The sequence below is a fragment of the Phascolarctos cinereus genome, unplaced genomic scaffold, assembly GCF_003287225.1.
Source record: "Phascolarctos cinereus isolate Bilbo 61053 unplaced genomic scaffold, phaCin_HiC Scaffold_5;HRSCAF=322, whole genome shotgun sequence".
Taxonomy (NCBI): domain Eukaryota; kingdom Metazoa; phylum Chordata; class Mammalia; order Diprotodontia; family Phascolarctidae; genus Phascolarctos; species Phascolarctos cinereus.
In genome coordinates this window covers 465,917,043-465,930,309 of record NW_027555958.1, presented here as the reverse complement: position 1 = coordinate 465,930,309, position 13,267 = coordinate 465,917,043, and the positions used below count along the sequence as shown (strand labels likewise).

At 41.1% G+C, this 13,267-nt stretch overlaps 1 protein-coding gene across 1 annotated transcript in view; it reads right to left on the bottom strand.

Moving 5' to 3' along the window:
- The window catches only part of RAVER2 (ribonucleoprotein, PTB binding 2), a 98,959-nt gene that overhangs the window by 33,314 nt on the left and 52,378 nt on the right, over positions 1-13,267 (bottom strand). Inside the window, 3 exon segments of the mRNA XM_078156689.1 lie at positions 3,359-3,476; positions 5,273-5,464; positions 8,443-8,912. Of these exon segments, the coding sequence (XP_078012815.1) occupies positions 3,359-3,476; positions 5,273-5,464; positions 8,443-8,912 (780 nt within the window).

The window sequence follows — 13,267 nt, the reverse complement described above, 5'->3', positions numbered from 1 at the left end:
TGCGGTGGGGGGGAGGTGTGTTCCTAGCATCCAGAGCTAGAACCCATACCTGCATTTTCCTCTAGGAACACTATTGCACTCGGTGGCTCACTTAGAGAACATCAGTGGCACAGATTTTACTTGAGCTGCATAAGGGGTTAAACAGCATTTGAGAGTCAGCCTGGGAACCTACATCCACACTCTCTATAACAATGACTAAAGAGGAAAGTGCATTCCACATTCCAGACAACTGACTTAACATACTTTTGGAACAAATAGTTCCTTAGCTGACGACCAGCCATCTATGAAGACAACGACGTGTTTACTAAAGGACTGACTAGTGTTGTTAGAAAGCAATGCTGCCTTGATTGTTTTTTGACAGAATGCCTTTTTATGAAAGTAAAGGAAGAAAGAGGAAACAGACCTGTAACTTCACAAAGAAAAGGCGTAGCCAAGCTATGACCTTTGCTAAGCAAATGAGTAATGCTGTTCTGTTAATCATTATCAGCTGTATAAACGCATTATCTTTATGGTTTGATATTTATTGAATGCAAAAAAGACTCCACCTCCACACTCTAGGAAGTGCACCCCAGTTTGGACCCCTCCAAAGCATCATGGCACCATCTCGCCCAACTGTTCAGCAGAGAGAACCAACTCAGATTAAGAAGAAAAAAAAAAGACACGTATAGAAGGACTGTGGAAGCAAGGGAGGGGGAAAAAGATAAATAGGAAAGTATGGCATTGCCCTATAAGAAAAATGTTGAGTGTTAAAGGTCGGAATGAGAAGAAGTTACTGAAGAAAGTAGCAAAAGGGGAAACTCAAAGAAGGGACAGGACCACTGCTCATTATGGAGAGGACAATGATAATAACCAATGGCTGTCTAATTCTGATCTCCTCTGCCAAGGAGAATGGCCTTGGAAGGAATGGAATAAAATTCAGTGAATGTGTGAATAAAAAAAATATTAAGCACTTACTAAGTGTCAAGAACTGTACCAATCACTGGGCAAAGCAAATACAAAAGTGAAATAAATAGCCCCTGCCCTCAAGGAGCTGCCATTCGAATAGGGGAAGATAACACAAATACGGGAGTTAGAGCTGGAAGTGAGGTGGGGTGTTAGAGGGTTTGCTGCAAAGCTGAGGGATGGCCAGGAAGCTTCATGGCAGCCTGGTCCCGGGGAAGACAAGGTGTAAGCCAGGCACCGACAGCCATTCCCTTCCCCCCAAAAGAAGGAGTTAAGAAAGCATCAAGCCGCCCTGCAGAAGTTTGTCATATGTATCAGACCAACTAAACTCAAGGGTTGAAAGCAGTGGCAAGTGTGATGGCTGAGCCACTGGGAGCATGGAGAATAGGAGGGAGCACGGTAGGGGTGGGCAACTGGCGGCCTCGAGGCCGCACGTGGCCTTTTCTAAATTCTTTGGTATAGGGGTAAGGAACCTGCGGCCTGGAGGCCACATGTGGCCCTCTAGGTCCTTGGGTGCCGCCTTTTGACTGAGTCCAAGTTTTACAGAGCAAATCCTTTTATTAAGCGGATTTGTTCTGTGAAGTTTGGACTTAGTCAAAGGGCCACACTTGAGGACCTAGAGGGCCACATGTGGCCTCCAGGCCGCAGGTTCCTTACCCCTATACCAAAGAATTTAGAAAAGGGCAAACACCTTAATTATCAAAAATAGGAAGGGAATGCAGGCTTCCAACTGGAGGCCACTGAGCTTGACTTCAATTCTTGGCCAAAAACTAGACTGTATTACTAAAAGGACAGTCAGTGGTCACTTGGAAAAGGGAGCAATGACTATGAAAAGCCAACATGGCTTCACTGTGTACAGGTAAATCTAGACTAACCTCATTTTCTTTTTTTAATGGGATTATTAAGCTGGTAGGTGAAAGGGATGCTACGGTTTATCTAAATTTTAGCAAAGCATTCAACAAAAGTCTCTCATGTTTTTGGGGAAAAGACATGGGCTGAATGATCATACGATTAGGTTGATTAGAACGGAATGAATAGATGCATCCAAAGAGGAGTCACAAACAGTACCGGGATCATCTTGGAAAGAGTACCTGGTGTAGTGCCCTCAGGGATCTGGACTTGGCCTGATGTGCTGGGTAAGTTCATCACAGTCTTGGATACAGGCATTGATAGCACGTGTAACAAACACACAAATGACCCAAAACTGGGAGGGAGAGCTAACAACACCCTGCACAATGGAGTCAGCACCCAAAGAGATCCCAACAGGTTAGAGCACTACACTTAATTCAATAAGCTAAAATTTGACAACCATGAAGTCTTACATTTGAGTTCTAAAACCCAATTTCATAATATATAATTGGGGAGGTCTCACTAGACAATCCATCACCTGAAAAAAATCTGGATTTCTTAGTGAATGTCAAGCTCAACCACCATTTTTGGGCTTCACCTCCCACCTGGACTCACCCGACTTCTCCTGCTGCTTTGCCTCTGACAGGTACCCTTCCTTTCCCATTCCTGCCATCCCCCACTTTCCTGGTCCCTTTAAGTGTTGTCTTCCTCCATTAGAATGTAAGCTTCTTGAAGGCAGGCAGCATCTTGCTTCCTAGTATTTGTATCCCTAATGATTAACACAATGACTGGCATATGGTAAACATTTAATAATGCTATGTATCATTTAATAAATCTATGTATCCACGTGTGTATCTATGTATCTATGTGCATATTTATCATCTACCTATCTGAGTCAGTATTTATGGTACAGTAGCAAAAAAGTGCTACAAACAGCTAATCCTTAATAAAAGGATTTGTTCTGTAAAACTTGGACTCAGTCGAAAGGCTGCACCTAAGGACCTAGAAGGCCACATGTGGCCTCGAGGCCTCAGGTTCCCCACCCCTGGTATGCCATATGAGAATCAGCAGAAGGAGCTGGGGGATGTTTAGCCTGGTGAGAAGAACAGTTAAAGAGGGCAGAATCGTAAGAGTATTCAAAGGACAGCATGTGGAAGAGGGATTAGGCTTCCTCTGCTTGGCCTCAGAGGGCCAAAGATCAATGGATAGAAGGCATAATTAGGCTTTATGTGTGGAAAGACTCCTTAACAACTAGAATGGTCCGAAAATGGCATGAGATGCCATGAGAGGGGGAAGGGGAGGGCTCTTCCTCAAGGGTGGTCTTCAAGCAAAAGTGGAAAGACAACTTGTTGAATATTCTGTAGAGAAGATTCTGGATGGTCACCGAGGTCCCTTCCAACTCAGAATTTTGAGATTCTGTGTGATTCTCTAATCTTAGAGATTTCTAATGTTTAATGTTGTTTTAAACATAGGGTTACAAATGTGTTTTTCTCATCAGAATACCAAAGTTAACATTAAATTCTGAATTTGAAACACATGTTTTGACAGCTATGCCCACCTGGCTTACCAGCATGTCCATGTAACTGTGGTTGCAGCAAAATCTGCAACATGGCAGGGTTGTTTAAACTCTTCATAATCTGGACTGGATTTGGCTCTGGAAGTAAACCCTTTCGATTATTGCGCATCTTAAATGAACACAGAAATAAGCAACATTAGAACCAAGATAAATGCAAAAGATATCATTTGTTTAATCCTTATTTGGGGAATAACCATATGTCTAAATTTACAAATCAAATCTTCCATATTTACATTTAAAAAATAGGCTCATTTATGGTATTCATTGGTTATAAAATTCAATCCCAATTTAAAAATAACAACATTTTTGAATTACAGTTCTATGGGACCTCCTACTATGCAACATTTCAAGACCACCATAAGATGGACCAAGTAGAAACAAAGAAACTTTTGTGGTATTATCAATTTAACAGATAGACTCTTATCATAAAACTAACAAATGTTAAAATAACAGAGGTATAAAAGAAATCAGAATGTGCTGTTAGAAACATCTCTCTGGCCCGATCGTAATACCCTAGCAATAAGGAGACTGCTCTTGGGGTCACAGAATTTCAGTAGCTCAGAGTTAGAGGGGAGGAAACGCGGTGGTCATTTTGTCCGCACTGTCTCTGAACAAGAATTCCCACTAGGGTATCCTCAATGAGTGCAGTGTCATCCAGACTCTGCTTGAAGACTCCAGTGAGGGGGAACCCAGAACACCTTTCTAGGCACTCTGGGACAGCTTGAAGCTTAAGGAAGTTTTTTCTTGCATCAAGCTAACTTCACTTCTTTATAAAATCCACCTTGGCCCATGGGGCCATGCAACAGAAGTCTAATCTCTCTTCCATAGGACATCTTATGTAACTGGAGACAACTGTCATGGCCTCTCTCACCCCCACGCCTTCTCTTCTCTAGGTTAAACAGACTTCATTCCTTTAATAGACCCAAATATTGCCTGAATTAGAGGAGCTTTACCCCAGCTGCCCTTCTCTGGACGTTACCAATGCCTTTCCGAACAAGAAGGGTCTTGAATAAAACACCCTAAGTTCTCTGGCTGTACTCAGACCTGGGTTCCAGATGGACGTTGACCCACGAACAGCCTCCATCTGGGCCTGTTCCTCAGCCAGACCCAAACACATCTTCCTGTATGTCTCCATTTTAACTAGGAGCAGTCCAAGAGAGACTGTCAAATACCTTGCTGAAGACATTCGCATTTCCCCTCCCCTAATATGGAAAGGTGAGGCTAATCTGGCGTGAGCTGCTCTTCACGAGGGCACCCTGGCTCTCTCTGATCACTGCCTTCCTTTCTAAATGCTCATAAACCATCCCCTTAATCACGTGTGCCAGAATTCTGCCAGGAAGTGAAGTGAAGCCACAAATACATTATTAAACAATATCTTCTTTCCACGGCCAGATTTCTGACATGATTTAAGAAATCATCATTTAGTTAATTACTTATTCCCCTCCCCCCCAAAAAAGCACTTCTTCAAAAGCTTGTGACAGAAGGCAAATTAGGGAGGCACTTTGTCTAGTAGATAATGCTGGACTTGGAGTCAGAAGATCTGAGTCTGAATCCTTCCTCAGACACTTCCTGGCCATGTGATCCTGGGCAAGTCATTTAACTTTTCTCAGTCTCAGTTTCCACATCTGTAAAATGGGGATAATAATAGCACCTACCTCCAGCATTGTTTATAATACACGTAAAGCCCTTTGCAAACCTTAAAGTGCTGTATAATTATTACCATTATTATTGTTGTTGTTCAATCAAACGGAACGACGAATGAGAAGACATTAGACACAGCAATCAATTATCTTGGTTGGAAGAAACTGAGACAAAACACTCAATTAGCTCCACTGTGATCTGTAAGAAGCAGGTTTTTTTCCTTTTTGAGAAATTTTCTGTATTTTCAAAGTCAATATTCCTTACCATTCTTTGCGCGGCAATCAGCGCTGCTAAGGTACTTCGTCCAGACGCTCCGGGGGCACAGAAGGACACCTGGACCTGGCTTCCCTGGATCATCATCCCATCAGCCGCCTGCTGAACGTCCTCAGCATGTTCTGCAGTGTCATATTCAACTACAGCAAACCCGCCTGCATAGTTCCCTTCATCCTGTGCCAACTGAGGTAATACGCATTTCATTTGCAAAGAGGTAACTGAGAATTGCTTGGAAATATTTGCTTACAAAATTCACCTGGTTTAAAAGATATTTTTGCACTTTTCAAGGACAAACTAATCATAGGTTATGATGCTGATCAAATGAGCAGGTCATTGTGGGTGACATGTTGCACGTGAATCGTTCTAAAGGCTGTGTGTGGCCAGGGGTGGAGATACTCTTTGGAGAAAGGGAGAAGACAGAGACTACAAGAGTGACAAATGGGACACCCCCAGGATGTGAAACCCAAAGAAGGCCTCCAGCATATTGGTATGGATCCACAAGAGAGTCTTTATAGAAAAACATGGACAAGAATGGTACAGGGTGAGAAGATGTAGGAGGTTTCAATTTGTATCAGGAAGGCTGAGGATCAAGAGATGGAAGATGCAAAGAGAAAAACAGAGATTTGGGGTAAGAAAAATGTCCCTAATGACTATTTCCAAGACGGGAATTAGGAGGTTCCACCGTCACTGGAGATCTACAAGCAAAGAGAAGGAGGAAGGGAATAAGCATATATTAAGTGCCCTCTCTGTGACAGGGCACTGCGCTAAGCACTTTATGAATATAATTTAATTTCAGAGATAAGCTAGATAACCATTTATTACTCTGTAGGTGATAGAAGGAATTCTTTTTCAGGTATTACTAGAAAGCTAATGAGGATCCTTCCAACTCTAGCACTGTGCCGTAGGGGGAGGATATCCATAGACAGACAGACAGACAGACATAGACAGTCCAACAGGTAGAGTGTTGGGCTTGGAGTCAGGAAGACCTGAATTTGAATCCTGCCTCAGACACTTGCCAGCTAGTTGGTCCTGGGCAAGTAAACCTCTCTCAGCCTCAGTTTCCTCATTTGTGAAGTGGGGATAACAACAGCATCTACCTCACAGGATTGTTGTGGGAATCAAATGAGATAACATTTGGAAAGTGCTTTGTAAAATATTCTGTAAATGCCAGCTATCAGCACCATCACCATCACCATCATCATTCACATTTCCCTATGTTGTAATATCATTTTACATCTTTCTAAAAGCATAATCATAGTCTCAATGTAATGACTAGTGCAGGGATTTTTTCCTCTCTCTTTATTTCAAGTACTTCCCATCAATCTTAAGAGGTTTAGGCTGGCCACTCTCATTCTTTAAAGGGTCTATCAGACTATCACACAGTAAATCAACTTTCGACGATTCTATAAATGATTCTATAAAGCCGGAATGTCAACCTCAAGTATAAACTGGGGGTCACTAAATGTACATAAAATCTGTGGGCTGTCAAGTGACAATACATTAACATGATCTACATCTTATTACATTTTTATTTTGTTAAACATCTTACAAAGACATTTTAATCTGCTTAGAAAGAATGCTTGACACCCGTGCTGAAGAAGGGCTCAGACAGGATGATCGAATGCCCTTCTGCTTCTGCATGTCTGTTTCAGTTGGTTTCATGGAGAGAAGGAAGGAGGAGAACACCATCAACCTGGTTTGATGTTATCTCTAGTATATCCATTGCCCAGATAGCATGGTACTGGGCATCCACCAATCAACAAGCATTTATGGAGCACCTACTGTGTGCCAAGCAGTGTGGAGAGCACCGAGGAAACAAAGACAAGCCAGAGAGGAAGAACCAAGGGAAGACCTTGGTTCAAGTCCCACTTGGAACACATACTTGTTTCTGGGCTCTGGACTATAATCACTTCTACTGTTTGTGTGCTAGGCACTTCTCTAGGACTAGAAGCCACAGAGGGGTGATGACCCACACTGGTGGAGGGAATTTCCTCATCTGGATTTTCAGATCCTAATGAAGTTAGAAGTTTAGGGAGGAGGGAGGGAGGGAAAGGAGGAAGGAAAAAAGGAAGGAAGGGAGGGAAGTGGGTAAGGGGAGGGGGAGGAAGGAAGAGAGGGAGGAAGGAAGGAAGGAAGGAAGGAAGGAAGGAAGGAAGGAAGGAAGGAAGGAAGGAAGGAAGGAAGGAAGGAAGGAAGGAAATACATTCATTAAATGTTTGTCATTTATTAAACGTTTGTTAGATGAATGTATGTTAAGTCAAAACTGCATTTGTTTTGGTATTTCTTGCTTTCATCCTACAAACTTCTACCAAAGTCTTATTCCAGTGCCTTATTGGAGTGCAGAGGTAACCCTTACTTCTCAAAGCTACACCAGTGGAGTACAAATTTGGGCAGAGCCTACTGTGCTAATCAGCCTTCGATTACAGACTAGTGAAGAAGTGTGTATCTGCTGTCTCAGGACCAGACCAGCTAAGTTCAAAGGGGCTCACCATTAATTTGGCTTCAAGGGGTTAAATAATTTAACCATGAGAACAGTCAAAGGCTGGCATCTAATAAGTTGCATAAAGGTTGCATTCTGGTTAAGTGCCCACACTGAGGAAATTACATATCCTCCTAGTACTAACATATTTTTTATGAACAGGGTAACATATTTTTTAAACCAAACATCAAAAGAGAACTAATCATTTGGCCATCAACTTGAAGCCTGGCATGGCTTGGTGAGGGTGTTCTTAAATGCTAGCAGAAAGGATATCTAGCGTGCATTTCCTATTTATTTACCAGAAATCTTACTTGACAAAAATAAGAAATATTTTTTAGAGTTTCTCGAGTTAGCTGTTTATCAAACCTCCAGTGAAAATTAAAAGCTTAATTTTTCTATGGAATAGACCATTTTCATTTTCACTTGCTCAACTAGATTTGCTAAGGGCACATTTTAAATGATTTAAAAGGCACTTTTCTCTTGTGAGTAACAGCAGCAGAGAGCCATTTTCAAATGCCACAGAGGCAAAGGTCTTCAGCCACAGCCTAAGGAAGGAGCAGAAAAAAAAGTCTGAAGTTGCAAGTGTCATTCCCAACAATTGGACCTGAGCATACCTATCATCAATGGCTCTCTCTCCATACTTGAGAAAGCTTTCAAACTTGGGATCTCGAAAGGTACCTACCTGACCAAACACAGGCTTGTGACTAAAAGAGAAAATCTGCAAGAGCTCTTGGGAGTCGGTGAAGTCTCTGGGAAGTCTATCGATGCATAGGCACTTAGAATGAATGAGATTGGTGGCCAGCTGATTCACATCCATCCACTGTGCAAAGAGAGTGAAGCCTCCTAACTGTTTACCCAACAGTTCTGACCTCGCCTTAGCGGCAGAGTCCTTTTTCATGTACTCCACAAAGCCATAGCCCTTCGAATGGCCAGTGATTTCATTGTAGACCAAAAAGCACCTCTCAATATTGCCAAATGTCCGGACCAGCTCCTCAAATTCTTCTATAGTCAAAGAAGGGGGCAGGTTGGTGATGCAGAGCAAAGCATCCGTGGGCTGCAGCTGGACAGTTATCTCCTTTCCACGAAGCGAATGTTGGTGAAACGTCTGGATGGCATTTTGGGCTTGCTCCCCATCCAATAAGGTAACAAAGGCTGAAAGAGACAATTCAGTAAGCGTTTACTAAGTGCCTACTACATGCCAGGCGTGGTGCTAACAGGGGCAAGTTGCAACAGTTTGTAGGCTGTTCTTTTCATCTTAATTAACTGATCTCCAATTTAGTGAGCTCCCAGAATCCCAGTCACACAGCTCCAGAGGTAGAAGGGCCGTCAGAAGCCATCTAGTCTAACCCCCTCTTGGACAGATGAGGACCCTGAAGCCTACAGAGATGAAGCAGCCAGCCCAAAGACACACGGGTGATGAGCGTCAGGGAAGAGAGTTGGACCAAGGTCCTCTGATTCCAGAAGCAGAACCCTTCCTACAACGAAATAACACAGAGCCTCTACCGTGGCCAAATTATGGAATTGAGGGTTCCACTGTGGAGAATCCCTTGGCATCTTTGTTTTATTTTAAGAAACTATGTACTTTCTTCTAGTTGCCCCTAACCCCACAGTGACATCTGAGGTGGGTTTTGGGGTGGTGGTGGTTTTGGGGAGGGCTGTTGGTATAGAACATAGTTAATGCTTTCAAAAACTCTATAGAAAACCTAGAGTATAAAACCACCTACTCCTCTCAAAGTTCTACCCTAGATGGCACAGGGTTCCCCCACCCCCAAAATTTGCAGAAATAACCTGACCCTTCTCTATGCTAATTTGCACCAGAGCCTAAATTGCAGTCTAAAAATTGGCTCCCAATCATATGGAAGCTTTAGATTCAAAAATAATAAGATAACCATTATCATCAAAAATGCTTATCATAATAATTTTCTTGTAATTGTTTCAGATTGGGGATTTCACCAGTTTAAAGAACTCCTAAAGAGAAAATTCACTCCACCAATGCAGAACAGCAAGAAGTAACTGATTTGTCCAGGGTCCCACAGTCAGCGTCAGAGATTTTTGTTGTTCAGTTGTTTTCAGTTGTGTCTGACTCTTTGTCACTCCATTTGGGGTTTCTTGGCAAAGATACCAGAGTGGTTTGCCATTTTCTTTTCCACCTCATTTTTACAGATGAGGAACTGAGGCAGACAGGGTGAAGTGACTTGCCCAGGGTCATACAGCTAGTATCTGAGACTGGATTTGAACTCATGAAGATGAGTTTTCCTAATTCCAATCCATTGCACCACCTAGCGGAGGGCCTTCAACTGAGGTATTTCAGTAGGGACAATTCAGTGGATAAAGCCTTAGATTTGGAGTCAAAAAGGTCTGAATTCAAATCCTGCCTCAGGCAGTTACTAGCTGTGTGACCCTAGGCTGTGTGACCTTCAGTTTCCTCATCTGGAAAACAGAAATAATAACAGCATCTACTACACAAGGTTGTTATGAAGATAAAATGAGCTAACATATTTAAAACCCTTTGCAAACCTATTACTGCTAGTTATTATTTACCAGAAATAAGTTACTCAATAACAATGAAAAACATTCCTTAGAGATCCCGTAAAGGTTTGATTTTTTTTTTAATGGAATCAATCATTTCATTTTAAGAAGTTTTCCTGACATCTGCTTCACTGGATTTGCTGAGCCACCCATCTGCCTAGATGTCTGATGTAACTGAGTCTGAAAAAGAATGCATCAGAATAATCTGTATTTATCGTGTTCTTCCTCTAATATTCATCAGGATTCATTTTAAAATGCTCATTAAAGAGACAGAATTGTTTTCTCCTTGGCTAGCAGATCTCAATTCAAAATACAAGATTTGCTATCTCAGAAGGCATGTTTCTTTCTAACACAAAGGAACACTCTTTACACTAAGTCATGCTGCCTCTGTGACACTTTATGCATCGGAATTAATAGTTCTAAATGTTAATAATCATAAAGAAATTTAGCGGCTTCATATATATTGCCATTCAATGCTACATTTTTGATAAAACATTAAAGCAAAACAGAAGCTGTTTAGTAGCCACATGGATAAGAATCAGTTAATCAAACATGGCTACCTGGGTGCCCTCTAAGAGTTTATGGTGCAATCCTCAGTAAGCTCAAAATGGGCAACTAAATTATTTATTGAAGGCCACATTTTAAAAAAACTGAAAAAAAAGAAATACCTTTTCCCAGCTATGGATAAGGAAAAGGGTGATCATAAAAGAATAAAATCAATGTAATTAGGATGGGAAAGGAAGTTGTCAATTGTGGGCAGGAAACTATTGCATCAAATATCTCTAATAAGGACCTGATTTCCAGGAAATCATTTGTGGGAAAGACACAAATACATAAAGCCAAGAGTCATATCCCAGTATATAAATCATCAAAGCATACAAACAGCTTTCAAGAGAATTATAAGCTTTATGCAATTATACGAAGGACTGCTTTACGTTGGTAAAAGAAATAAGTGCGAATCAAAATGTTGAGGTTTCATCTCACAACCCAGCAAACTGGCATAGACAACAAAAGATGGGAACAGTCAAAGAGGTTGAGGTAAGACGCCATATTGGTGGAACTGTGAATTGAGTCCAACCATTCTAGAAAGCAATTTGGGACTATGTTAAGAAAGTGATTAAAATGCTTATATTTTTGTTTCTTTCTTTTTGTCTTCTTCTTCTTCTTCTTCTTCTTCTTCTTCTTCTTCTTCTTCTTCTTCTTCTTCTTCTTCTTCTTCTTCTTCTTCTTCTTTTTTGGCTAGGCAATGGGGTTAAGTGACTTGCCCAGGGTCACACAGCTAGTGTTATGTGTTTGAAGCCAAATTTGAACTCAAGTCCTCCTGAATCCAAGGCCAGTGCTCTAACCACTGCACCACCTAACTGCCCCTAAAATGCTCATATTTTTAAAAATTCTTTTAACCAATGAGGCATACCACAGAAGTCAAAGATAGAAAGGTCCTATATACATCAAAATACTTACAACAGCACTTTTTGTGGTAGCAAAACATTGGAAACAAAATGGATGCCCATCCTTTGAGGAATGTCTAAACAAACTGATATATAAGTGTAATGAGATATTACATCATAAGAAACAGTGAATCTGCAGAATACAGATAGGCATAGGGATAGAGAGGGAACTAGATCTCAATGAGGAAATTCCCTCTATCAATGCACTTTCTTGCCAACTTTTGGGCTTAGAGAGCTGCCTGAAGCACTAGTAGTAAGTGCCCTGCACGACCTTCACCGAGCCAATACGTTTAAAAGGCAAGACTTGAACCCAGGTCTTCCTGACTTCAAGGCCATCTCAAACCCTAGTCTACTTTGTTTTTCTTCCATGGGCAGGTAGGAGAAAATTTAGATGAACAGACAAAAAATGAAGTAGGAGCCAGAATGCAATAGAAAAACTGCAGCAACGTCAATGGAAAAGAAGCAAAGCAGAAAATGGAACCTTGTGCACATCAGGCTTGGCCCCAAAGAGAACAGATGAAAATGGGTCTGTGCATATGGAATGATGTAGACACCATCTCATTTTGTTCATCAGATCAGCTTTTTCCCCCAACCTCTTTATTCTTTGTTATGAGCGATGATTTTCTGTAAAAGAGATACAGAGTGGGATAGTTGAAAATGAAGGTGATAAAAAAACAAGATATCAATAAGTGTTTTGAAATTTTGTGGTCTGAAACAAATGATAACCACGATAGAAAAGACATTAATAAAATTAAATGATGCTTACATTGTTACTTATTACAAATTTTGAAACGTTTAAAAAATTTATATTTTGATGATATATACACACACTTAAAATGTACCAATTATAAAGTAATCTTTCAGAATAGATTTGTTTTCCTGTCAATACAAGCATTTCAAAACAAAATTATTCTTTTCATTTCATCTGAAGATTACCTTCTGGAGAAAATCCAAGGAAGGAGATCTGCTAGCTGAGGGGGAAACAATTCTGTCTCTTTAATAAGCATTTTTAAATAAATCCTGATGAATATCAGAGGAAGAACACCATGAATGCAGACTATTCTGATGCGGTTTTATTCAGACTCAGTTACATCAGGCATCTAGGAGGATGGGTGGCTCAGTGGATAAAGTGCTAGGCCTGGAGTCAGGAAAACCTGAGTTCAAATCTAGCTTTAGACACTTGCTAGCTGTGTGAGCCTGGGCAAGTCATTTTACCTTTCTCTTTTTCAGGTTCTTCATCTGAAAAATGGGGAGGATAATGGCACCTACCGCCAAAGGTTGTTGTGAAGATCAAGAGATGATATTTACAAAGTGCTTTGCAAACCTTAAGGTGCTCTGTAAAATTTATTTTGATTTATCAACAATCACTTCCAAATGCTTTTGAGTTTAAATTTTTTTTCCCCCTTCTTCCCCACCTCCCTCAAGATGGCATACAATCTGATGTAGGCTATACATATACATTCCTATTAAACATATTTTCACATTAGTGATGTTGTAAGTAAGAACTGGAACCAATAAGAGGAACCACCA